Raw genomic sequence first — 27661 nt, forward strand, 5'->3', positions numbered from 1 at the left:
ACAGTGAATAAGTGTGTGAAGTTTCAATTCATTCTCACAAGTGGTTACTGAGATACCAGCTTACATGTAAAAAACGTAACAAAATCAGGACGTCGGCGCATGGGTGAGTCCAATAGCTCTACCCATTCTTTAAATAGCCAAGCTAAAAATGAAAAGAAATCTAATGTACCTACGTTCCAACTGCTAAATCCATGGTCTTCCTTGCCAAAACTGCCTTGTCTGCTATTCCACCAAAACAAATCCTGAAATTGTTTCATGCAGATCTGGTAAAAAATATGACAAATGTTATGTTTACAAGGGTTTTCTATGACCTAATGTTAGACCAAATATGACCTTGTTTAATTTCAAATCTGTTTTTCTAAAGAGAAACATTTTGACTAAATTTCATGAACATTATGTAGGAAATGTGGCATCTGGAGTGTTAAAAATATTTTCTGCCACTCCACCTTGTCCCCAAATGATTCACTTTCAAACTTTACCTAGATTTCATAATGACAAACATTCTGACCCAGTGTGGTTAGAATGGGCCACTGTGACATCTAGGGTGCTAACAATATTTTTTTTGATGATGCAAATTGCATAATGACAACAAATATAGTGAGATCACAATAGCTCACCTTGAACACTTCCTGCTCAGGTGAGCTAGGGAGAATGCTGACACTAGTTGGTAGATGCTGAAACAGCTCCCTATAAACCATTAGATTAAGTAAGTGTAACTGACGTAGTAATTAAAAGGTATTCTAACACTTTTAAAATTTTCTTTTATATAAACAAAGAAGGATTTTACCCTGAATTGTCTTGTCAATTAAAACACGTTTCGCAAAATGACCTACTTTTGGCAAAGGGAAGTAATGCATCCATTTAAGCCTAAAAAAGGATTCCAGATTAGTATCCCTTCCTGGTGTAATTCGAACGTATTAGAGTGGAAATAGAGATTAGTTTTGCGTGCTTTGTTGGCAAATAAAACAGGCTTTTTTCATTCAGATGCTCGTAATTAATAATCACTCAGGCCTTCGGCCTTCATGATTAGATTACTGCACATCTGAACTCAAAACTGTGTTTTATTTGCCGACAAAGCAAGCAAAACAAAAATCTATTTCCCAAATAATACCCCCTACCTAAGTTTCTCTACTGTTCTTGTGTCCGACAAAATAACATGCATTCCACAGTTGATGATTGCCAATGAGAAAGTCCTTCTCTGTGCTTGTTTGAAGAACATACTCTGTGTAAACTTATCCTGTAATCAAACTGAAATCTGTTACTATATAGAGATAAGTTTTAACCGAGGACCTTAAGTTCAACTACAAGCATCATTAATCTTTTCCTAATTTCTTTTAAAGGATAAGTAAGCATTCTTTTCCAGTAATATTTTAAGTTATATACAATAGCTCATTAACCAACACAGTGCTCACAATTTCATACCAGTATGTAACTGAACCAGAACTAACCTATTCTCTGTAAGTAACTGAACCAGTACTAACCTATTCTCTGTAAGTAACTGAACCAGTACTAACCTATTCTCTGTAAGTAACTGAACCAGTACTAACCTATTCTCTATAAGTAACTGTACCAGTACTAGCCTATTCTCTGTAAGTAACTGAACCAGTACTAACCTATTCTCTGTAAGTAACTGTACCAGTACTAGCCTATTCTCTGTAAGTAACTGTACCAGTACTAACCTATTCTCTGTAAGTAACTGTACCAGTACTAACCTATTCTCTGTAAGTAACTGAACCAGTACTAACCTATTCTCTGTAAGTAACTGTACCAGTACTAGCCTATTCTCTGTAAGTAACTGAACCAGTACTAACCTATTCTCTGTAAGTAACTGAACCATTACTAGCATTTTCTCTGTAAGAACACTAACATGTTCCCTGAAAGTAACTGTACTTGTGCTACCATGTTCTCTGTAAGTAACTGTACCAGTACTAACCTATTCTCTGTAAGTAACTGAACCACTACTAACCTATTCTCTGTAAGTAACTGAACCAGTACTAGCACGTTCTCTAAAAGTAACTGTAAGAACACTAACATGTTCCCTGAAAGTAACTGTACTTGTGCTACCATGTTCTCTGTAAGTAACTGTACCAGTACTAACCTATTCTCTGTAAGTAACTGTACCAGTACTAACCTATTCTCTGTAAGTAACTGAACCAGTACTAGCATGTTCTCTATAAGTAACTGTGTGAACACTAACATGTTCCCTGAAAGTAACTGTACTTGTGCTACCATGTTCTCTGTAACTAACTGTACCTGTACTAACCTATTCTCTGTAAGTAACTGAACCAGTTCTAGCAAGTTCTCTATAAGTAACTGTAAGAACACTAACATGTTCCCTGAAAGTAACTGTACTTGTGCTACCATGTTCCCTGAAAGTAACTGTACTTGTGCTACCATGTTCTCTGTAACTAACTGTACCAGTACTAACCTATTCTCTGTAAGTAATTGAACCAGTACTAACCTATTCCCTGTAAGTAACTGTAAGAACACTAACATGTTCCCTGAAAGTAACTGTACTTGTGCTACCATGTTCTCTGTAAGTAACTGAACCAGTACTAACATATTCTTTGTAAGTAACTGAACCAGTTCTAGCATGTTCTCTATAAGTAACTGTAAGAACACTAACATGTTCCCTGAAAGTAACTGTACTTGTGCTACCATGTTCTCTGTAAGTAACTGAACCAGTTCTAGCAAGTTCTCTATAAGTAACTGTAAGAACACTAACATGTTCCCTGAAAGTAACTGTACTTGTGCTACCATGTTCTCTGTAACTAACTGTACCAGTACTAACATATTCTCTGTAAGTAACTGTAAGAACACTAACATGTTCCCTGAAAGTAACTGTACTTGTGCTACCATGTTCTCTGTAAGTAACTGTACCAGTACTAACCTATTCTCTGTAAGTAACTGTACCAGTACTAACCTATTCTCTATAAGTAACTGTACCAGTACTAGCCTATTCTCTGTAAGTAACTGAACCAGTACTAACCTATTCTCTGTAAGTAACTGTACCAGTACTAACCTATTCTCTATAAGTAACTGTACCAGTACTAGCCTATTCTCTGTAAGTAACTGTACCAGTACTAGCCTATTCTCTGTAAGTAACTGAACCAGTACTAACCTATTCTCTGTAAGTAACTGTACCAGTACTAACCTATTCTCTATAAGTAACTGTACCAGTACTAGCCTATTCTCTGTAAGTAACTGTACCAGTACTAGCCTATTCTCTGTAAGTAACTGTACCAGTACTAACCTATTCTCTGTAAGTAACTGTACCAGTACTAGCCTATTCTCTGTAAGTAACTGAACCAGAACTAACCTATTCTCTGTAAGTAACTGAACCAGAACTAACCTATTCTCTGTAAGTAATTGAACCAGTACTAACCTATTCTCTATAAGTAACTGTAAGAACACTAACATGTTCCCTGAAAGTAACTGTACTTGTGCTACCATGTTCTCTGTAAGTAACTAAACCAGTACTAACATATTCTTTGTAAGTAACTGAACCAGTACTTGCAAGTTCTCTATAAGTAACTGTAAGAACACTAACATGTTCCCTGAAAGTAACTGTACTTGTGCTACCATGTTCTCTGTAAGTAACTGATCCAGTACTAACCTATTCTCTGTAAGTAACTGAACCAGTTCTAGCATGTTCTCTGTAAGTAACTGTAAGAACACTAACATGTTCCCTGGAAGTAACTGTACTTGTGCTACCATGTTCTCTGTAAGTTACTGATCCAGTACTAACCTATTCTCTGTAAGTAACTGTACCAGTACTAACCTATTCTCTGTAAGTAACTGTAAGAACAGTAACATGTTCCCTGGAAGTAACTGTACTTGTGCTACCATGTTCTCTGTAAGTAACTGATCCAGTACTAACCTATTCTCTGTAAGTAACTGAGCCAGTTCTAGCATGTTCTCTGTAAGTAACTGTAAGAACACTAACATGTTCCCTGGAAGTAACTGTACTTGTGCTACCATGTTCTCTTAAGTAACTGTCCTGGTACATGTTCTCTACAAGTAACTAGTTATTACATGACTGCTTATATAAAGCAAGCATCCAGTTTAGGCTATTGACAGATCTACAGTTCAACACTATACTGTGAAATCATTATTATTCATGGGGGATTAATTTTCGTGGATTTCGTGGTTGAACTCAACCACGAATTTAAGTCCCAACGAACAAATTATGCCCAACGATAACTTTTAATTGTACACAAAGTCGCCAAAAAAGACACCATAGCTGTTCGATCTGATCCGTAGTTGCATGCATGCGACAGTACTAACCTGCAGCTTTTGTGTAGTTTATGGAGACTCCATCAATGATAAACATAAGTATGCGTGGAAACAAAACTGACTATTTCATTTAGAAATGTACCCGTGTTTGTTTACGACATTTCTGTCAAAGTGAAAGTAGATACTAAATATAGAAGTATGACGTAGCGTCACATGCCAACTACACTATAATACGGCTGTTACATGATTTTTTTCGGCCCAGCTATGCAATGTTTATACACTAGCCTTTATTTTTACTGACATGTAGTAAAATACTATGACTTTGGAACTATTAAATATTACAAATCAATTGTAAGATTTGTATCCGATGCATTAATACCTGATTCATATTACACGTTTCTCGGCAGGAAATAACACATGCACAAGTTCAACAGCTTGTAATTTTAGATGCAGACGCGCATTCATTTTGCCAAAAAAAAGTCGGACCAGTTTATAATAGTTTATGTAAGAATTATTATGGTTATACTAGCACTACATTATTTAAATCTATAATTATATATAGTGTGTTTTAATTTGCAGTACAATAAGTAGTTCTTGTTTAAAACACGATCAAATGATCAACTTTATATCTGTTTCGATTATGAATGCTAACTGTGCATGGTGCTACGGTTTTTGACACTTTTTAATTAGCCCCGACATTTCTCATTGAATATTTCACAGTTTTAAAAAGTTTTGCTAATTAGGGGTCGTATAATTATAGATAATGCAGTCGTTATTTGGCACATGATCACTCGCTAATCTCCCGCGGCGTAGATTGCAAATTCGGTAACCATGGTAGCGCTGTTTGACACGTGTAGGTTTCACATGTAAGGACAGAAGTACTAGTAGATCTATTCCTGTGGAAATTATTTTTTTTCTTCAGAAATTGAAAATCCACGAATTTATGTCCCCACGAAACAGCCGTTTTGGTCAAGACCACGAAATTTCGTGCCGACGAAATTAAATGATTTCACAGTATCTTGCTGAGCTAGGGTCAAAACTTGAAGATATAAATGAAAATTTATGTCTACTAATCTCATTAAAAATTGAATGGCTTCCCAGTCAATAGTAAAAGGTTTTGGCCTTTGGTCCTGGCACAGTGGTTTTGATAACTGATTTGTTGACCATTCACCTTGTGTTTATTATTATCTAAAAGGTAAGTGGACATCAAATACTGTTACCTGGTCACTATTTGGGATGAAGACTGATTTAATGACCTCCATTTCTTGTAGACTGAGTCCTTCTATACCAACATTTCTCTCTCCATTCACTATATACAGAGAAATAACATTGTAAAATCAAATATTCAATGTTTCATATCTAACTTCCTAATAAGACATCATAAAACATGATTTAAATACATCACAAAAACAAAACATGATCAAAGGACATCACTAAACATGATCAGTAAATATAAGTAGGTAGTTCTTCATGTTTGACTACAATGCAGGGGTCTAGCTAGGTCCAAATTTTTGGGAGAAGTCACTTCTCCCTCAAGCTGTTTTAGGGAGAAGTGGGGAGACTTAAGGGAGAAGTGGGAAGACTTTCTACCGCAATGATGTTGAGTGATTCGAAAGGTGGCTGTAATTTTCTTGTTTCTTGATAAAAAACATTGATGTGACCGTTCATTTTCTTAGTTAGATCATTTCCCATACAGTGGTTATCGTTTTCTTACAAAATTCTGAAAAAAGTCGTTTTCAAAATTCAAGCCGATGCTATAAATGTAACACGCCGAATTTTGGTTATATCTTGTACATGTATGAAGTGTTTATTATTAACACCGAGCAAAGAAGTAGAAGTGTATTTATTTTTTATAGCTCTTTGCACCGAGTCATTCACCGAAGAATGTCAGTATCTCACTCGAAATATAAAACTGAAAGTAAAATGTGTACAGTAATCTAGAAATACATATTCAAATAAATTCATCGATGGGAGTCAATTTAACGTAGTTAATACATTACATGTCGTTCTTTTATCATAGATAACAAATAATTGTGAACCATATTCCAATTAATCGCATAGTTAATCAGCAGTTTCTTTAATAAAACATTGTTTTTTTTTGCACTCGAACATGTTGACAATTAACGCGAAGTGTCAAAGACGTAAACGCGGCGCTGATTGGCTTAACACAATAGACTCTGGTGTATCGGATAATTTGATTCGCTTTCACACTTCTCGGCATAATCTCGCAAGTACCTGAGGTAGGCGGAGCTTAAATTATGCTGCCGGCGTGTGTTTGTGTATTCGACACTCATTATGACACCGTGCAAATTGTCAACAGTCTGGGTAGCAGTAATTAGCGAGTGCGGAAATCAGTACTTAGCGAGTGCGGAAATCAAAGAAAATCGGGCGACTTGCATTTCGCTTTGAGGTTAGATTTGAGCGAAGTTTGAAGTTCTAGAGCGCCTATTTCGCTCAAGTCGCCCAGTCGCGAGAGCCCTGTAATGTAGAATTTTAGTAAAGCATTTTTTTTTTTAAAGCAGCACTGAATCAAAAGAAATATGTTTGATTTTTTGAGAGACAAATTTAAAAACACTGGTTCTCCAGTCAATTTTCACAATGGGCTTCTAAGAGAAAATCACATTTTTGAGGATTCACATACAGAACAAGAGCTGTCTCCGTAGGATGACACATGCCCCCGATGGCACTTTGAATGAATAGTTATGGCCGATGTTAGAGTTTAGGACCTTTGACCTACGGACCTGGGTCTTGCGCGCGACACATCGTCTTACTGTGTCACACATTCATGCATAGTTATTTTAAAATCCATAAATGAATGACAAAGATATGGACCGGACATGCCCATCAATGCACTATCATGAAAAATGATCTTTAACGTCTAAGTGTGACCTTGACCTTTGAGCTACGGACCTGGGTCTTGCGTGTGACACGTCGTCTTATTGTGGTACACATTCATGCCAAGTTATTTGAAAATCCATCCATCGATGACAAAGATATGGACCGGACACGCCCATCAATGCACTATCCTTTAACGTCTAAGTGTGACCTTGACCTTTGAGCTACGGACCTGGGTCTTGCGCACTGCACGTCATCTTACTGTGGTACACATTCATGCCAAGTTATTTGAAAATCCATCCATCGATGACAAAGATATGGACCGGACACGCCCATCAATGCACTATCCTTTAACGTCTAAGTGTGACCTTGACCTTTGAGCTACGGACCTGGGTCTTGCGCACTGCACGTGGTCTTACTGTGGTACACATTCATGCCAAGTTATTTGAAAATCCATCCATCGATGACAAAGATATGGACCGGACACGCCCATCAATGCACTATCCTTTAACGTCTAAGTGTGACCTTGACCTTTGAGCTACGGACCTGGGTCTTGCGCACTGCACGTCGTCTTACTGTGGTACACATTCATGCCAAGTTATTTGAAAATCCATCCATCGATGACAAAGATATGGACTGGACACAAAAATTGCGGACAGACCGACAGACAGACAGACGGTTCAAAAACTATATGCCTCCCTTCGGGGGCATAAAAAGCTCCACAATGTACTTTCATTACGTACTTTCAATCATATGGACAAACAAATTTATAGGCAAGTGAGGCTAATGTTTAACAATCTGCCAAATATCAATTGGATTCATCATATTGCTGTTTATTTCGTTATTATTTTGGATTATTTTACATCAAAACCTATCTACTGTCAAAATTGCCCTTAAGTAAGATGGGTTTTTTTGTTGTTTTTTTTGTGTTTTTGTTTTTTTGGGTTTAACGCCGTTTTTCAACAGTATTTCAGTCATGTAACGGCAGGCAGTTAACCTAATCAATGTTCCTGGATTCTGTACCAGTACAAACCTGTTCTCCGCAAGTAACTGCCAACTTCCCCACATGAATCAGAGGTGGAGGACTAATGATTTCAGACACAATGTTGTTTATCAAATAGTCATGGAGAACATACGCCCCGCCCGAGGATCGAACTCACAACCCTGCGATCCGTAGACCAACGCTCTACCTACTGAGCTAAGCGGGCCGACAAGTAAGATGGTAGCACTGACTGCATAACACTTATTACATGGGAAATAATAGATCCTCACAGCTTAAAACTGCTTGTTTCTAATTTGGAAAATTAACTACTGTTTGACCCACATGGTCAATAACAAATTTCTTCCTACTTTAACGTTTAGTCTGCTGGCAGCAAGTGATTCTGCCTTTGTGACCAGCGCAAACCAAGATCAGCCTGTGCATCTTTTCAGTAAACACCCTTTGAATAATAAATGGTACTGCCCAAATTGAATGATAGACGTCCATTTCAGAAATTTAGCAGGCTAAAGGTTAAACACCAGACAATACAATTCATATTTTGCATAATTCTAAAGAACTCTAAGGTTGGTAATAGGAAATTTAAAAAAAAAAAAATCTTTACTTTTAATTTGTTAGAAAATAATTTTAACATGAAACTTCCCACTGCGAATTTCATGTAGCTATTTACCATAAATACTATTTACCTGAAGCTAGACACACTGATGCATCAAGAGCTGTAAACAGCGTTATTATATCTGAGTTTGATCTTCCTGATAATATACTTCCACTTAACGTCTGAAATATACATAATGTTTTATCCAATTAAAATCATCCTAAATATATCAGTAACAAAATTTCTGAACTGACGATGCAACAAATTGTACTATCAATCAACAAGAGGGTCATGATGACCCTGAATTGCTCACCTGAGTAATTTGAGCCGCATGTTTAAAACAGCACAATGATGCTAAAATATTAGAAAGTAGGTCACATTCATGGTCACTGAAAGTCAGTTTTAAGATCGATGTGCAAAACTGTAAATGTCATCCAAATTTCAAGGCTATATCTTAAAAAACAAGAAAGTAGGTCAGTAGGTCAAGGTCACAGTCAAGTGACCCCTTATCACTTGTGGTCATCAGGTAATTATAATTAAACAGTCTAGGAAATATAATCTGATAATTTTTAAGTATTTATTCCTATATAACTCATATAACAAGATACCCCTAGGGCGGGCCTCTTTTCATCCCAGGGGCATAATTTGAACAATCTTGTTAGAAATCCACTAGGCAATGCTACATATCAAATATCAAAGGCCTAGGCCTTGAACTTTCAGACAAGAAGATTTTTTTTCTCCCTATATAAGACTACGTTAAATTTGGGATCCCCAGGGCTGGGCCTTTTTTCACCCCAGGGGCATAATTTGAACAATTTTGGATCACAAGGCAATGCAACATACCAAGTATCAAAAGCCTAGGCTTGCAGTTTAAGGCAAGAAGATTTTTAAAGTTTATTCCTTTATAAGTCTATGTAAAACTTGAGACCCCAAGGGCTGGGCCTCTTTTCACCCCAGGGTTATAATTTGTATAATTTTGGTAGAGTACCACAAGGCAATGCTACATACCAAATATCAAAGGCCTAGGTCTTGTGGTTTTAGACAGGAAGATTTTTAAAGATTTTTCCTATATAAGTCTATGTAAAATTTGTGACCCCCGGGGAGGGGCCTCTTTTCAACCCAGGGGCATAATTTGAACAACCTTCATAGAGGACCATAAGATGATGTCACATGCCAAATATCAAGGCTCGACGCCTTGCGGTTTTGGACAAGAAGATTCTTAAAGTTTTTTCCTATATAAGGCTATGTAAAACTTGAGACCCCCCGGGGCTGGGTCTCTTTTCACCCCAGAGTTATAATTTGAACAATTTTGGTAGAGGACCACAAGGCAATGCTACATACCAAATATCAAAGGCCTAGGTCTTGTGGTTTTAGACAAGAAGATTTTTAAAGTTTTTTCCTATATAAGTCTATGTAAAACTTGTGACCCCCGGAGTTGGGGCTCTTTTCATCCCAGGGGCACAATTTGAACAATCTTCATAGAGGACCATTGGATGATGACACATGCCAAATATCAAGACCCTATGCCTTGCGCTTTTGGACGAAGATTTTTAAAGTTTTTCTTTTCGGTTGCCATGGCAACCAGATTTCTGCATGGAATTCAGTTCTTTGAACAGTTTTTAAAGGGGGCCATGCAAGGATCTTTCCTGTGAAGTTTGGCGTAATTCTGCCCAGTTATTTTCAAGAAGATTTTTTTAGAAATTGTTGATGGACGCACGTCGCATGACCCACGACCCACAACGGACTACAGACGATGGACATTGAGCAGTCACAAAAGCTCACCATGAACCTAATAAAAAATTCACAGGAATTTATTCTCCAAGAATGACAAGATGTTGTTTGTATTGTATGTTGTTATTTCTGATAAAGACATAAAAGTCAAAACTATTAAAGAATGTGCTGTCTTGTAAATATTAAATCTTTTTGACCTATTCAAGATACCTTTAGAAGCCAACCACATATTAAGTACTAACATTTTTCAAATCATGAAGAATGATTTCTTGACTTTTTTTATAAAAGTTGAAAAAAAAATCTATATGAATACAATTATTTCTTATACTCCATGATAAGCATTTATGTTTGAAATGACATCATATAGCAAAATGCATATAAATACTTGTGATAAAAATAACAGGACAAGAGCTGTCTGTACAACTCATATGCCCGCCATAATAGCTAGACGGTAAATGGGTACGTTCTATGCTGTGACCTTGACAATAATAGTGTCACTGCTGTACATCCTAGCATTCTCAAGCTATTTATCCAGAATTATTTTTTTAGCCGAAAGGCCAATGTTACATTGACCTAATAATCCTAAAAACAACAGAGGTTATCTAGGTTACTAACCTTGATGGAACTAATTCTATCAGAATTTGGGAATTTTTTCATCTAACGAAGTGTGATAGTTGCATTCAATTTTTCTACAGTTATTCATCAAAATGTATTTTCATACTTTAAGTAAATTTGATTTTGACCTCAGACCTACTTATCCCCCCCAAAAATTAACTGGGCTCATCTACTGACCACTGGCAATCATGTTACCAAGTTTGGCAGTCATAGTACCAAGTATTCTTAAGTTATTGACCAGGAACTGTTTTAAGTCTTGAGATTACTGCGACCTTGACCTTTGACCCTGTAAGCAATATAGCTCATCTAATGAATACAGACAATCACACTCTGAAGATCAAAATAGTCCTTTGACCTACTAACCCCAAAACTAAAATCCAACCAGACAATCATCCTTTGAATTATGGGAACTGTATGCCAAAGCATTCTTCAAACTGTGTTCAGTTTCAAAGTCACTGTGACCTTACGCTTGATCTATTGACCTCAATAGGGTGACCACAAGCTCTCATGCTTTGAAGTTTCATGGCCACAGACTGAAGTGTTCTTTGATAAAAAATATTTTTCAGTCTCAAAGTTAACTTTGACCTTTACTTTTCACCAACTGATCTAGCAAACAACAGGATCTTCTACTAGCCACTTGTAATCCACTTATGAAGTTTATTTAATGGCTGCAGACCCGGAAGTTTTCCATTTACTGATACATGAAACCCTATGTTCTACTGACAGATGCAACCTAACACATCCCCTCTTCTTCGAATAAGCGCAAAAAAAATAATTTTTTGTCCCTTGTGCTTCTATTCAAGTAATACCAGTACACAATTTACTATACAGCAACAACAGTGATAATATATAGGACATCTCACAGCAACATTTCTGATCTGGTCTGCTCCGTACCGTCCAACCATCTCTTCTAATGCTGGGAAATGTTTTTTATTACCCTCTGTAATGATAAAAGCAAAAATTCTTTAAGTCTAAAAATCAATTCTGTTTTTATTATTCTGACATTATTTATCTAAGTGCATGTAAAATCACAACACATGATAGGTAACTGGATATTGCAAAACATGCAATCAAAGAAACAACAATACTGATTCTTTTGCAAAAATATTATCAGAATGCAACAGTCACAATTCAAATGCATTTTCCTTAATATCACTTTACAAATTTTACTAATAGTACTGATCTTGCAGCTGTGGCAAATTTTAGGTAAACAACCTTTTTTTGGCTGCACTTGCTGGCATGCATTACATGCTCATTCAGACCCCGACCACCAACCGTGACCTCTACTTTGAAGCAATGAATAGTGTACACTGCTGTTCCAACAAAAATGTCATTTGGGTGAAATTTTAAACAAAAATCTAGAAGTCAACCGTGAAAGTGCAGGAAAGGTAAAGTTAGACGCATATACCCAAACTTCAGAATTACCTTTAATTTCACCTTTTAGCTGTGTTAGATGTTGAGACAGTTCTGACAACGTAACTGCTGCACCAAAACTGACACCACCCTCCACAACACAGACCTCCTTCAATGCCGGAATATTACCTCCGTATAAAAGTATCTTTGAGCTGTTGAACTTCCCAAGTTTGATCGAAAGTGCTGAAAAAGTATCTCCATATAAGAACATATCCAAAAGTTAAAATGGCTTCAAGGTATTTTTCTTCAATTATTTTGTTGCTATCATATAGTAAACAAGCAAGGCTGTAAATCTGTAATTTATGTAAGTTTACCCTTACCCTGCTAAATTTCTATAATGAACTTGTCCATCTTTCAATCTGGACAGTACCATTGATTGTTAAAAGTGGTGCTTACAAAACAAATACTGACTGAATGGCAAACAGTGCAGATCTTGATCAGACTGCATGGATATGCAGGCTGATTATGATCTGCACTGGTTGCAAAGGCAGAATTAATCGTGTCCAGCTTGATAAGGGTTAACAGAATGATGATTAATTACTGATACCAGACACAAATGTTAGGTCAATTTAATTCAATAAACTTTACTCATTCATAAACATGTAATGCAAAAGTACTGTATCATTCACTGTAATAATGCTAGGTGCAAGTCAACTTACATAACCATGCTTTACTTCTGTACTGAACTGAAGCCCCTTAACTCTTAACAGGGATAATATAAGATAATATAAGTGATGTTTATTTTCATTACAATATTGCAATACTGACATATGTCACATATATGCTGGCGCCATATAGGAACAGGGAAGGGTACTGCTGTATTGGATCTACTATTATAGTAGATAAAGACATTTCAGAATCTAAATAATTTAAAAGAACCGCGTCAAATTTTATTTGCACATTCTGAATTAATTATTAAGTGTGCAACATTACTCATTAGTAATCTAACCACTTTTGAACTACTAACCATGACATGTAACCCCTCATTACTTTCAAGATACTGTCACACTGATGTCACATTGACATAATATTTGGCGCCATTTATGCACAAACAAGAGCACCGCAAAGCGGAGCAAAATATACACCCTAAGGTATGACCTTTGACCCCTAACTGTGAACTTTACCTTGTAGCTAGCCATCCAGAACATGCGCTCTGCACATCATCTCGATGTTGTGGACATTTGTGTCAAGTTTCTTTGAAATCCTTCAAGGGGTTCAAGAGTTACAGAGCGATGATCTTTGACCCCTAAGTGTGACCTTGACCTTGAAGCGAGACATCCAGAACACGCGCTCTGCAAGTCGTCTCGATGTGATAAACATTTGCGCCAAGTTTCTTTACAATCCTTCAAGCAGTTCAAGAGTTTCAATGCAGACATGACTACTGACCACTAAGTGTGACCTTGACCTTGAAGTGAGCGTTCCAGAACATGTGCTCTGCATGTCATCTCGATGTGGTGAACATTTGTGTCAAGATTCTTTGAAATCCTTCATGGGGGTCAAGAGTTAGACATGAACACACACTCATATGACCTTTGACCAGTAAGTGTGACCTTGACTTTGAAGTGAGCCATCCAGAACGCGTGCTCTGCACATCGTCCAGAACGTTTGTGTCAAGTTTCTTTGAAATCCTTCAAGGGGTTCAAGAGTTACAGAGCGGACACGAAATTGCTAACGGACAGACAGACGGACACCGGGGGTATAACATAATACCTCCCTTTTGGCGTACAATAGAATGTGCTTCCCTATATCACTCAATCCTTTTACATAAAAGACCTATTAGAATCAGAGAAAATATATAGTACATACAGCAGAACCATGTTTTAATATACGTAAATACTCTTGTTTTTCACCATGTATCATAATTCACCTGGGCTATGGCCTCTAGATATTATTCCACAGGTATATAACCTTTTTATCATATTCAAACATATTAAAACATGATTCTGTTATATATTTAACCTTTAGCATGCTAAATTTCTAAAATGGACTGGTCCATCATTCAATTTGGGCAGTACCACTTATCATTCAAAAGGGTGTTCACTGAAAATTTATTGATCAAACAGCGAACAGTGCTGACCATGATTAGCCTGCACGGATGAGCAGGCTGATCTTGGTCTTCACTGGTCGCAAAGGCAGAAACACTTGCCACCAGCAGGCTAAAGGTTAAATACTTAAATACAATACATACCTGCTGTTGTATTTCCCATAATTACTGGGGCATGCGGGTATTTAGACTTCAACGTGAGAAGTTCAGACAGATCTGTTGGTGAAGCCCAGCTCCAACTAGGCCCCTCAAAACATACAGACTTCCTGTACTCCGAACTTGTCTGAAATGACATGTTATCACACTGACCATCTAAGTCAGATCATGAAATAAACATTATAATAACAAAAGAACTACAGTATTTTCCATCTCTTTGACAGAAACATACTGATTACAGAATTTGTTGTCAGCATATACATTTATGTAGTAAATGGTACTCCCATTTACTGCCATTATACTAGCATATACATTGTATATTACTTGATGCCAATGGAAGACTTTCATTATTCTATTCATTATCTTGGCGAGGGGGAGGAGGGGGGAGGGGTGGGGGGGGGAGAGTTAAAATCATTCACCAGTGACATGTCTGCTGCCAAATGAAGCCACATTTAGTTTCAATCTGTCAAATTATAATAAATACAGTTTTAGTACAGAACTGACAAACCCTCACACAAGGTTATATAAACTTACGTAAATGAAGTCACTCGATAGGTAATATTTTCTTAACTTTATTTAAAACATGCATAAAATGCATTAAATAAGAAACAACTGATTGTATACTGAAATATACATACATCATAACGACAGTTAATAGCACCCCTATAGACAAAGGCCTCTACATTTGAAATGCAGATATTTCCTTTAACCTCTCCAAAGCAAGAATCTCTGTACAAGTAACAAAATTTACTCTTCCCAGCACTGTTCCGTTAATACATGTTGCACTGTACAATGTAAAACAAAAGTACCTGTAGTTCTGGCGGGAAAATTGGAACTTGTGTAGGTTGGCATCCAACATTCACATCCTCTGGTGCCTAAATTAACAGAACATGAGTCAAATAAGCAATGATATTAAAATCTGTCCACTCCTTTACCTTTGCAATTTGTCTCATTTTACTCTACCTTCAAGGTTTTGCAATCTGAAAACATAAGCAAGTTTTGGAGCATAAATATTTAATATAAAGTTTTGTTTTTCATTGCTGAAGAATTATATTAGACATACAAGCAATTACAAATTTAATCTTAGTATAAAAAACCTGTGCTACAGAGAATTAATGTAAATCTTCTTACCTGGCTGTCTGACTGTTGCTGATTCTTGCAGCACTGTTCTCCCATAGGACAGCATTCCTGTAAGTATATGAATTACATTTTCAAATTTTTTTACACTTCAATTACAAATTAAAATTGGTGTTATAAGGCCTTCAAAAGAAGTATTCATAAACCCCGCCTCTGCAGTCACTACTATAGAACCTGCTTAAAAAGGCCACTATTTTCTATGCCCATTTAACCATAGTGTAAATTTACCTATATACTGGCACGCGAGTAGTCCCCGGACAGCAGTAGTCCCCGGACACGCTCCCGCAACGCTCTACATGTATTTCCACGATTCGTCTACATATTTTTGTGCCTAATCATTATTATAAACAGTAACAGATGCTTGTTTTGGAGAAGTTTATCAAGTTCATTTTTTCAAAGGTAATCATATGAGTATAATAATCGTGGAAATCCTTCCGCATGGTTACTTTTTTACATTTTCACTGGCGGGGCTTCCGTTTTTATTGCGCATGCGCAAGAGAGGCCCGTCAGGAGGGTTTTAAAATCAAGGCTACATGTCTTTACTTCACGACTAGCAGACGATACATACACTTTCAACAAGAAAACTTATTTTCTTTGTGACAACAATACTAATTTGCCAAAATATTTCATAATTTTAATAGCACTACATTGTCCAGATATCTGTGACTTAAGCAATTTTCCGTGTGGCTGGGACAAATCAATTTGACGCAAACGTGATCTTTTTACAGTTATATAAAATATCATCTGTCTTTTTCATAATTCCAGCTCATATGGGCAGTTCCCGATAAATATATTCATGAAAAAATGGTGTCCAGGCATTACTATCGAGCATGTTAAAATTTGACGTTCTACAGACCCCTTTTCGGGCCTCGCTAATTCCCCGCGAACGTGACGTCATTTCACAGGAAAAACCTAAACTGGTAATACCGGAGCTAAGGTATGATATATGTTAATCGTTTTTATTCTTGATATTGTTTAAGCTTTTGAGGACGAAATATATGCGATTTCTGTCCGGGGACTACTCGCGTGCCAGTATAGAGACCACCCTTAGCAAAGACCAACTTTTTTTAATTCCCTCAGGATGGTCTTTATAGATATGTTCTCTTTTTTACTTGCATCAAAATTATGCGGTAACTTCTCAAGAATTGAATCATATAATGGGGTTCACAAAAATAGGCCCAACTTACAACATAGTACTTATCACCAAAATGGATTTTACCTTAGTAAATGGTTCCATTGCTTGCAGAATAGGTCTGTAACCAGTACACCTACACAGGTTACCTAAAACACAGTTATACATTAAACTTAATACTATAGTTGAAACTCAATATCTCAACTTGCTTATCTCAAATTCTTACTATCTCGAGGACATTTTCAAGTCCTGTCCAGAAAACATGAATATCATTTAAGTAGAATTTCGATTATATCGGAGTAAAATGCTCGATCCCTTAGAAGTTGTGATATCGAGTTTCAACTGTACATGTACATGTAATTCCTATCACTTAAGGTAGAGTTTTGAAATTGCTATCATGTTGGTCAGAAACTCTAAACTGCTATTTCAAGTGGGAAAATACAAGTGGATCATTCACTCCTTCCTGTCAAACAGAGGCATTCATTAGTGACCCAGTGTTTACAGAAACAAGTTCTAGAGTAATTTAGTAGACAAAGAACAATTTTTTAATGAAAAACTGACTGGCAAAGAAATTAAAGGCAAACGAAGTTTCATTTATATAAGATCTGGTTCTTTAGTTTGGATCATAGCTTATTTCAATTGATGTCAGTCTAAAGGTTTAAACTGTAGCTCCTCTGAGGTCTTGTCATTCTTGAGTTTGGATCTTAGCTCCTTTGATGTGTTGTCAGTCTTCAGTTTGGATCTTAGCTCCTTTGATGTGTTGTCAGTCTTCAGTTTGGATCTTAGCTCCTTTGATGTGTTGTCAGTCTTCAGTTTGGATCTTAGCTCCTATGATGTGTTGAAAGTCTTCAGTTTGGATCTTAGCTCCTTTGATGTGTTGTCACTCTTCAGTTTGGATCTTAGCTCCTTTCAAGTGTTGTCAGTCTTTAGGCTGAATCTTAGCACCTTTGATGTGTTGTCAGTCTTTAGGCTGAATCTTAGCACCTTTGAAGTGTTGTCAGTCTTATGGTTGGATCTTAAAATAGCTCCCTGGAACTGCTGTCAATCTTTCGGTCTGATCTTAGCTCCTTTTAAGTGTTGTCAATTTTTAGGCTGAATCTTAGCACCTTTGATGTGTTGTCAGTCTTTAGGCCGAACCTTAGCACCTTTGAAGTGTTGTCAGTCTTATGGTTGGATCTTAAAATAGCTCCTTTGAACTGCTGTCAATCTTTAGGTTTGATCTTAGCTCCTTTTAAGTGTTTTCAGTCTTTAGGTTGAATCTGAACTCCTTTGAAGTGATGTTGGTCTTTAGGTTGGATCTTATCTCCTTTGAAGTGTTTCTGACTTCAGTTTGTATCCTAGCTCCTCCAAGGCAATGTCAGCAAGTTCAGATCTTAGTTTCTTTTGAAGTGTTGCCAGTCTAGTTTGGATCTTAGCTTCTCTGAAGTGTTGTCATCCTTTCAAGTGTTGCCATTAGAAATTGTGATCATTTGATAAAACTATATTCAAAAACTGCTAAACAAAGATGTTTAATGACGTAATTACCTGATTTTTTCCTGCATTCAAATAATGAAAGTATGCAATGAACATACAAGATAAATTATAAAGTATACCTTCAAGAGCTCTTTCCACATCATCTCTTGAGGGATAGGGATTGTTTCTAAGCAGAGCAAATGCTGACATCACAAACCCCGGGGTACAAAAACCACACTGTAATGCATGAGACTCTATCAACCTTTTCTGAAACAGTAAAAAGAAAAATGTTTGAGGTTAATAATGCAAATTATAGGACCATGCATGCAAGCATGTGGCTCAAGTTGAAAACAGTGTTCCGTGAGAATTAAATGAGAAGGAAAAGGGGACTCTCAAATATGTGGGTAATAGTTTAGGACCCCAAAAAAGTTTGGACCTGTCCAGTCATTGCTACTGTTTTTTTCCCCAAAGAAATTATTTTTGGCTCTGCAGTGTCTTTGTTATTCCAGTCATAACACTTCACTACTGTTCCCCAAACCCCCACATCCACCCCCAAGAAGACAGTTTGGGCGGTACAGTGACTAGATCTGCCCTAGAGTTGTCATTAATCACTACAGATTTCACCAGATGAAGATACCAGAGTGATTCAATAAGCATTTACGCTAATTTCCTTCTAATTATGTAAGCTAAAACTGAATAAATTCTTATCCAATATTCAAACAAGAGGGTCATGATGACCCTGGATCGCTCACCTGAATAACATGAGCTATATGTTTCAAATGTAAAACTGATGCTAAAGTATTAAGAAAGTCAGTAGGTCACATTCATGGTCAACGAAAGTCAGTTTTACGATCGGTGTGCAAAACTGTGTATGTCATCAACATTTCAAGGATGTTTCTTAAAAAACAAGAAAGTAGGTCAGCAGGTCAAGGTCACAGTCAAGTGACATCATATTACTTGGGGTCATTAGGTAATTATAATTAAGCAGTCTTGGAAATAGGATCAGATAATTTCTTAAGTATTTTTCCTATATAACTCATATCATATATATATAAGTGACCCCAGGGCGGGGCCTCTTTTAACCCCAGGGGCATAATTTGAACAATTTTGGTAGAGGACTACTAGGCAATGCATCATACCAAATATCAAAAGCCTAGGTCTTGTGGTTTCAGACAAGAAGAATTTTAAAGTTTTTTCCTATATAAGTCTATGTAAAACTTAGGACCCCCAGGGCAGGGCCTCTTTTCCTCCCAGGGGTATAATTTGGTAGAGGACCATAAGACAATGCTACAAACCAAATATCAAAGGCCTATGTCTTGTGGTTTCAGGCAAGAAGATTTTTAAACTATTTTTCCAATATAAGTCAATGTAAAACTTGAACCCCCAGGGCGGGGCCATATTTGACCCTAGGGGGATAATTTGAACAATCTTGGTAGAGGACCACTAGATGATGCTAGATACCCAATATCAAAGCCCTAGGCCTTGTGGTTTTGTACAATAAGATTTTCAAAGTTTTCCCTATGTAAGTCTATATAAACCATGTGACCCTGGGGGCGGGGCCGTATTTGACCCTAAGGAGATAATCTGAATAATCTTAGTAGAGGACCTCTAGATGATGCTATATACCAGATATCAAAGCCCTAGGCCCTGTGATTTTGGATAAGAAGATTTTTAAAGTTTTTCCTTTTGGCTGCCATGGCAACCAGAGTTCTGCATGAATTCAAGTTTGGTGTTATTCTGCCCATTGGTTTTCAAGAAGATTTTTTTAGGAAATGTTGACGGACGGACAACACATGACTGACAATGGACACTGAGTGGTCACAAAAGCTCACCATGAACCTTTGGCTCAGGTGAGCTAAAAATACTTCATTTGATCAATTTGCCAGAGAAAACTAGAAATGTGTCCATAGGACACAGATGCCCCCACTACATAAAAAAGGACATAAATATTTTCCTAGGTCAGAGGCCATAACTCCTACAATACTGAATGAATCCGGGCGCAAAACCCCAGGTGCACAACTGCACATGCTGACCAACATTCCTGTAAACTTTGGTGACTCTAGGTCAAATACTTTTGGAGCTTCGTGCGACACAACATTAAAATGACCAATTTTTAACTAAGTCAGGGGCCGTAACTCCTACACGACTGAATGAATCCAGACGCGAAACCCCAGGTGCACAACTGCACATGCTGACCAACATTCCTGTAAACTTTGGTGACTCTAGGTCAAATACTTTTGGAGCTACGTGCGACACAACATTAAAATTACCAATTTTTTACTAAGTCTGGGGCCATAACTCCTACACGACTGAATGAATCAGGACGCAAAACCTCAGGTGCACAACTACACATGCTGACCAACATTCCTGTAACATGGTTCATACAGAATATCAGAGACAAAATTCAAGTACTTTTCAAGGACTTTTCAAGGACTTTTTACAATTTTTCAAGCACTATTTTTTTTCAAAACCACGACCTAATCTGAACAACTTTTATTATGTAATGCAAAAATAAAACAACCATCACTTGTCACACCTTTGAAAATGATGTAATTCGATTATTAGATTGATGTGATTCATTATTTGCCTGAGGTTTAACGCTTTTCTTGTGATTTTTAGCGCACTCGTACTAATGATACCTCAAAATTTTGTCACACGACGTACAAATACACTTCGTTCTGTCTGTTCTATAGGGCTTCAGCCACTGTTTATATTCGTCTTTTGTCTCCCGCTTACTTGAGTAAACATGTTTATTTTTCTTACACATTTTAATTCACTGCAAACACTCGCAAATAGCTAAAAATTGCGAGTTATTATTCCCCGTATTTTTTAAAACGGAAACGGAAACAAGCAAACGGTGATAAAGTAGAAATAGCACTCTGTAAATATCGATAAAGTGTGGCCGTAGACCACTATAATAGCATACGAGTGACCCGATCCTGCAATTTCACGAATTTATTTTCATTTTCTCCGATTTATTTTAAGCCTTATTTTCTTTTTGCAAATCAAAGTTACGGAAAGAATATTTTCAAGGAGTGAAAGGTCAAATTCAAGGAGTTTTTTTCAAAATTCAAGTACTTTTCCAGGTTTTTTAGGGTTTTTGTCATTTTCAAGGAGTTTTCAAGGACTACCATCGAATTCAAGGACTTTTCAAGGCCTGTGCGAACCCTGTGTAAAGTTTTGTGACTCTACATCAAATACTTTTGGAGCTAGGTGCGACACAACATTAAAATGACCAATTTTTACAAAGTCAGGGGCCATAACTCCTACATGACTGAATGAATCCGGATGCAAAACCCCAGGTGCACAACTACACATGCTGACCAACATTCCTGTAAAGTTTTGTGACTCTACGTCAAATAGTTTTGGAGTTAGGCGCGACACAACATTCTCGGACGGACGGACAAGATCAAATCTATATGCACCCCCCCCAGTGGGGGCATAACAATGAAAAAATGAGTGACCCTTGGAGCTGAAGTTCAACTTTGTGCAGTGTATGCAAAAAGGCAGATACACAGTTAAACCTTTGCTAAACACCACCTCCATATAAAGGCCACTTTTTTCTCTTCTCTTCCCATGTAATCACAGTGTAAATTTAGCTGAGTTGAGAGGCCACATGCAAACAAAGACCACTCTTTCCATTTCTCAAGGGTGGTATTTCCAGCCAGATTTTACTATATCAAGTTCGTAAGTCTGAGAAGCACCAACCTGTATATCATGTAATCCGGTGTTGGGTTTGCCGACACCCTCTACCGTTGTGATAGCCAATCCGTGAGCCGCACATAGTGGGAATAAACATGCATTCACTGTGTAGTGTCTGCAGCAAGTCAAGGCTATTAAATCAACTTAGACCTGAATTTTTTAATTGTTGAGTTCATGTAAAGCTACGTAAATTGTCAAATTCACACTGAATTATATATCTCAATGATGTTGAAATGCATTTAATGTCAAACTCATCATACTCCTGAAATTTGCTCTAATTGGTAAACACATGTAAAATTTCAAAATTCAGTGAAAATCAGTAGTACAAACATTCCAAGTTATATACACCAATTCCAAGTTATATACACCAATTCCAAGTTATATACACCAATGAAGGATACATGATCTTGCTAGAGTTGCGATGGAGCTTGGATACCATCACTGTACAGGAACCACATCCTCCATGACCACACCCTTCTTTTGTCCCTGGCAGCAGCACTGATTAGCATGTCAAGGAAAGGTTACAAAAATATGAATTTTCCAAAGTATTTCATTCTTTATTATGCATTGCTGCACAGCACAGGGATTTTTCAAATGCTATGATAGTGGGAAAAAATATATTATAAGTACATTTGTACTAGAATTTCATAAAATAAAACCATGATTAAAGAAAAAAAAATCCCCTCTATCATAGCATGTGATGAATCCCTGTGCTGCAAGGAAAGGCATACATGTTTAAACTCACTTTTATTCACTGACCATGTACAGGTAGAATATGTACACCTACACACTCCATGGTGGTCTGTCAGATGGGTTAAAATGGGAATACCCGGTATCATTTACAGTATCAAGCACTGTAAAATCATTATTGCTCATCAGGGAGATTAATTTTCGTGGATTTTTTGGTTGCATTAATCCACATAATTAAATTCAAACAAATAAATAAAATTCCAATTCATTTTATATCCACCAATTCATATTCCGCCAATGAAACAATTTCACAGTATGTTGTGATCATGTAGTTTAACACATGGCATAATTATTGTTTTCAGCTCATTTCAATCTGACATCACATCCAACTCGGTCATATTCAAAAACTGGGATAATCGCAAGCGATTCACAATAAATTGAAAGCTTCATACTACAAGAAGTGAAAAATCTTTTAATCTACAGCAGATTATATATTTATCTTGTGAACAGATGTACATTGTGTAATCAGTCAGGGGTGTAACTGTTTCAAGTTATCGCAGTTTATAACCCATCTGAGTCATTGCTTAAACTTTCATAACTTGTTTCAGTTATCATAAAATATTACAAAGCCCTCCTGTGCCAATTCCTCATTATGAGTGAGACTAATGCAATTATTTCTTGAATCCTTGACCTTTTATCTTTCCAGCTATGCAGTAAACATTTTTACGCAAGGCTGATAAAGTTTTACGCAAACGTTTTAAAGCTATAAAACTCTTAATATCCCATAATGCTTAGCGGGTCATGCGCAGACTAAAAGAGAATTTGATTAACCACAGTTTGCTACTAATTTCACTTTAAAGGTCACTTTGTGAGAACAGCAAAAAGACTTTTTTTGAATAACTTACCTGAGTTAACTACATTTTATAACTAATACAGGTTATAAAATGCTTGAAAAAGTAACTGAAATAGGTTACATAACTTAAAACAGTTACACCCGTGACTGGTAATAGAGCAAATACAATTTCACAAATGAGCGGAAAAGATACACTTTCGTCGCAGGTACTGCAGAAGTGTGGCTTCACCATCAGGGGATGGCTCTACAACCTGTGAAATGAAAATTATGAAAATAAAACTTAAAATAGAATAAAAAAGAGCATTTCGCAAAACCATACAAATATATATATAATTAGGTATAAAGGTTTAAATGGGATATACGGAGGGCATATAGCCGGACTGTAATTCACATTACCGAAGGCCATAGCCAAGTATTATAAACATATGTACTATGTTTCACACTAGTAGGTTATTTTCCGTCAAGAGAAAGAAGTTACTGAACTCATTTTACAATACAGTAATGGAGCGTGCATTGTACAAATAATAAACATCTAACATTAAATCAATAACAGAAGAAAAACCTGTTTATTTTCAAAAACTGAAAATTTTTGCACTAAGTGAAACTTATGCCTTTTATTGCATACTTTTGACTAACTCAGTGGCCATAACTCTGGTCTGTCTACTCAATTTGCACAACTTCACATGCAAAATAATATTCCTATGCTTCATAATCCTAGGTCAAATACTTAACAAACTTTAAGGCCCCTTTTATGTATATTTCTGACTAAGTAAAGGGCCATAACTCTGGTCTGGCTGTGTGAAATCTCTTTTTTAATACCAGGTGCACAACTTCTCATTATACTGAGTGTAAATTCTATGAGTTTTGATGATTCTTGATCAAAAACTTCGAGATATATCATAAGCAGAACACAGTATCAGACGGATGGATAGACATATTGAAGGGAGCCATCAAGAACGTTTGGTGAGGCACAAAAAGTGATTCCAACTGTGCGTAGGGGGAGGATTCATCGTAGAAAGGTAGATAAATATGGCAGAAATGATGGTATATTTCTACTGACATTTACCTCCTTTGCTGCAGGTTAATTTACTTGACCTGTGAACAGAACTTAATATAAAACCAGTTTTGACCATTATGTCATGTCACAGATAGACCTGTACTTCAATTTTTAATACAGTCAACTTGCCAATAGCTGATCACTGCCAATAGTGGATCACTTGAAAATAAAATGTGAATCTCTCTTAAACGTAGGAGAGTATACAAGATTTTAGTAACACTTAGCAATTCTTAGACAAAAGAAGATGTATCTAATCTAATGAGTTTGAGTTCCAAGAGTAGATAACTCTTGCAACCATGTTTCCTGAGTTGGATTTTAGCACTCCTGAATTCTTCAAAGTAGAATATTTTTTAGCATACCTCAAAGTTTCTTCGATAAAACCACACAAATTTGGTATCATTTTGAAGAGTGAAACACACACTTTCATAGGAATAATGTGGTTTTGAATTTTTGATTGACTTCAATGAAAGAAATTGCCATCAAGCAGAGGCAGCAATTCAATCAATACAGGAGATAATCAAAAGGTTGTTTATTCTGCTTAAAAATACAAATCAATGCTTGATTTAATGTTGTAATGGTTTGAACTGGCAAATTAATATAAATAAATAAGGTTCTATGTATCAGTATTTTGGTTTTTAGTTTTAATATAGTTGGTGCTAATTAGATTCTACGCATGATAGAAATGTAACTGTGAAAACTAGCGCTATATTCTTTTACCTAGTATCTCCAGTTTGAAATGTAAAACATACTGATTCTCATTACATTCTGCCTTTAAATCTTTATTTCTAATACCACAGTCATGTTTCGTCAGAAAAAAATCTTGTTTCGTTAGAAAAAATCTATTTTTAAATGGATAGAAAGTATGATAAACTAGGATGAAAAGTGATCCCCTATTGGTGAATCGGGACAGCTAGGTTTCAATATTTCTTCATAACTTTAGACATAAAAGACTGATTCAAATAAATCAAACATTTATAAGATTGTGAGTAATAATTCTAAGTGTTAGTAAGATTAGGTATCATGAAAATCTAAACATTCTTCACTACATGCTTAAAGTGTGGATTGTACAGGCTGGTAACATTGCCCGATTGGGCTTTAGACATAAAAATTAATATTTCTTGAAAAATAATGAAGATATTTCTTTCAAACTTGGTCCATTTATTAAGCATAACATATGATGCATATTAAGGTAGATATAACTTTGTTGCCTTCAGATTTGTTAGAATTACTTGCCTTTTTCAGATTTTTATGATGCATAATTTTTGAAGTCCAAAAAATTATGTTTTATGCAATGTTTAAAACAGAAAAGGGTTCAAGGGCTTTCTATTGCTCCAAACTTGTGCGCCAATACCTTTACTCTATATATTTAGGGTTAATTCTTTGTTTCTAGTGCAGATATATGAACAATTTTTTTTACAACTTACATTTTTCTATAATGTTGTAAGTGAAAGCACAGTAAAATGTATACATTTATGTACTAGCGCAATAATTTAGAGCATTAGAAAGACATTGAACCCTTTTTTTGTTTTAAACTTAGCATCGGAACATATTTTTTTGGACTTCAAAAATTATGCGTCATAAAAATATGAAAAGGGGAAATAATTCTACCAAAACTGAAGGCAACCAAGTTATTTTTATTTTAAGGCATCGCCTACAGTGGCAGCCATTTGACTCAAAATTTTACATGGAAATTTTCATAAAAATAAAAGATGACTAAGTGGTAACAATAAAGTCAATAAATTTGTCATAATTATGTTTTAAATATCTATGTGAACATATGCAAGTAGAAGGATATGCATTTTACTACCTGTATTATGCCTTTATTCGATATTTTTCTATGACAAAATTTTGCAATTTTATCTGCAGTCGAACTCAATATATATTCAATACATTTCAAAGGTAATTACAGCCAATTGTAAAGCAGACCGTGAAGAATAAAGTCTTCAGAAATTATTTTGAAATTTTACCTGATTACTGAATTATACACAAAAATCCCAACACCATCAATTTATCCAATTTGTGTTATCTGTTTACACATAATTTACATGTATATAAACAGGTGATATTATAGGATTATGTATAGGCTTACCTGGCTATATACCTGTGGTCAGTAATGCATGTACAAACAACATTTTAAATTAAATTTACATGGGGTTGTCTTTTTATGTCTAATGCAATAACCAGGAACAATTTCGACAAAAATCCGTAGGAGTTTGCAGTATACATATTGTACTATGAAATTAACTAAATTTTGTCTTTGTAATATTTTTTATATTGGAGTTCTACTGCACATAAAATTTCAATATTTTGGGGTAAATTTTCGGTCTAAACGAGACTCAAATATTTTACAAGCGGCATATGTACTATAAATCATCATATGCTTCTTATGTTGATGATAATTTGACCAGCTGTTAAGGCTTTAGTGCAATTTTCAAGAGAAAAATACTCGGCCTGAAAATATGAACTGATACAGAATTGTGACTGTGGCGATTCCTTAACTTGTATCATATGTTATGCTTAATAAATGAAACAATTTCAAAGGGAATATCTTCATTATTTTTCAAGAAATATTAGTTTTTATGTCAAAAGCCCGATCCGGCAATGTTACCAGCCTGTTGTAATCCGCTATTGGCAAGTAAATTATCTGTAGCAGTTGCTTGCGACTCTGTGCAGGTAACTAGTCACAGACTGGGATTACAGAACCCCTAAAAGGATCAATTTTATTTACCGTCGCTTTGTGAAACTGCGACCCTACTTTAAGAACAGTTGGTATACGTGGCTACGTGCCCTAGACAGTGCCCTTCATTAGATCTAGCCTTCTACTGTTCTAGGTCATCAGACCACTTATTTTGTCTTTTGAAGAAACATCAGAATGCTACCTTATTTCCATTTACAAAAAATATTAAGTCGCCTGATCGTGTGTACATGGCCGCTTCAGCTGTCACCGTAACATGAATAAGAAAACGTAAAAAACGTTTATTTTTGTTCAACTGCAAGGCTTAATGGCGTGGCTATT

General features: G+C 36.2%; 1 protein-coding gene across 2 annotated transcripts; it reads right to left on the minus strand.

Annotated features, from left to right (window-relative positions):
* Positions 1 to 144: 144 nt before the first annotated feature.
* LOC128559894 (xanthine dehydrogenase/oxidase-like) lies at positions 145 to 27661 on the minus strand. Of its 2 annotated transcripts, none has more exons than XM_053552900.1 (15): positions 27525 to 27661; positions 23782 to 23839; positions 22447 to 22543; positions 22052 to 22160; positions 18484 to 18610; positions 16979 to 17040; positions 15754 to 15810; positions 15432 to 15497; positions 14611 to 14749; positions 12435 to 12605; positions 11873 to 11949; positions 8755 to 8845; positions 5457 to 5545; positions 1119 to 1237; positions 145 to 242 (listed from the first exon to the last, which is right to left on the minus strand). In XM_053552900.1, the coding sequence occupies exons 1-15, from the start codon at positions 27570 to 27572 to the stop codon at positions 170 to 172; spliced, it is 1383 nt and encodes a 460-aa protein (XP_053408875.1). In that variant the 5' UTR covers positions 27573 to 27661; the 3' UTR covers positions 145 to 169. The 2 variants fall into 2 exon arrangements, with proteins under 2 accessions (XP_053408875.1, XP_053408876.1); XM_053552901.1 differs by lacking the exon at positions 27525 to 27661 and adding an exon at positions 27374 to 27518.

The sequence above is a fragment of the Mercenaria mercenaria genome, chromosome 10 (genome assembly GCF_021730395.1).
Source record: "Mercenaria mercenaria strain notata chromosome 10, MADL_Memer_1, whole genome shotgun sequence".
Lineage (NCBI taxonomy): Eukaryota > Metazoa > Mollusca > Bivalvia > Venerida > Veneridae > Mercenaria > Mercenaria mercenaria.

What these genes read in the sequence shown, in the direction of transcription:
- LOC128559894 (XM_053552900.1), bottom strand. Translation starts at nt 27,572, where the DNA reads ATGTACACACGATCAGGCGACTTAATATTTTTTGTAAATGGAAATAAG. An exon ending in AGCAACAGTCAGACAGCCAG is followed by an intron (nt 15,498 to 15,753) that starts GTAAGAAGATTT and finishes CTGTTAATTTAG; the next exon opens with GCACCAGAGGATGTGAATGT. An exon ending in GCTAAAAGGTGAAATTAAAG is followed by an intron (nt 11,950 to 12,434) that starts GTAATTCTGAAG and finishes TTATCATTACAG; the next exon opens with AGGGTAATAAAAAACATTTC.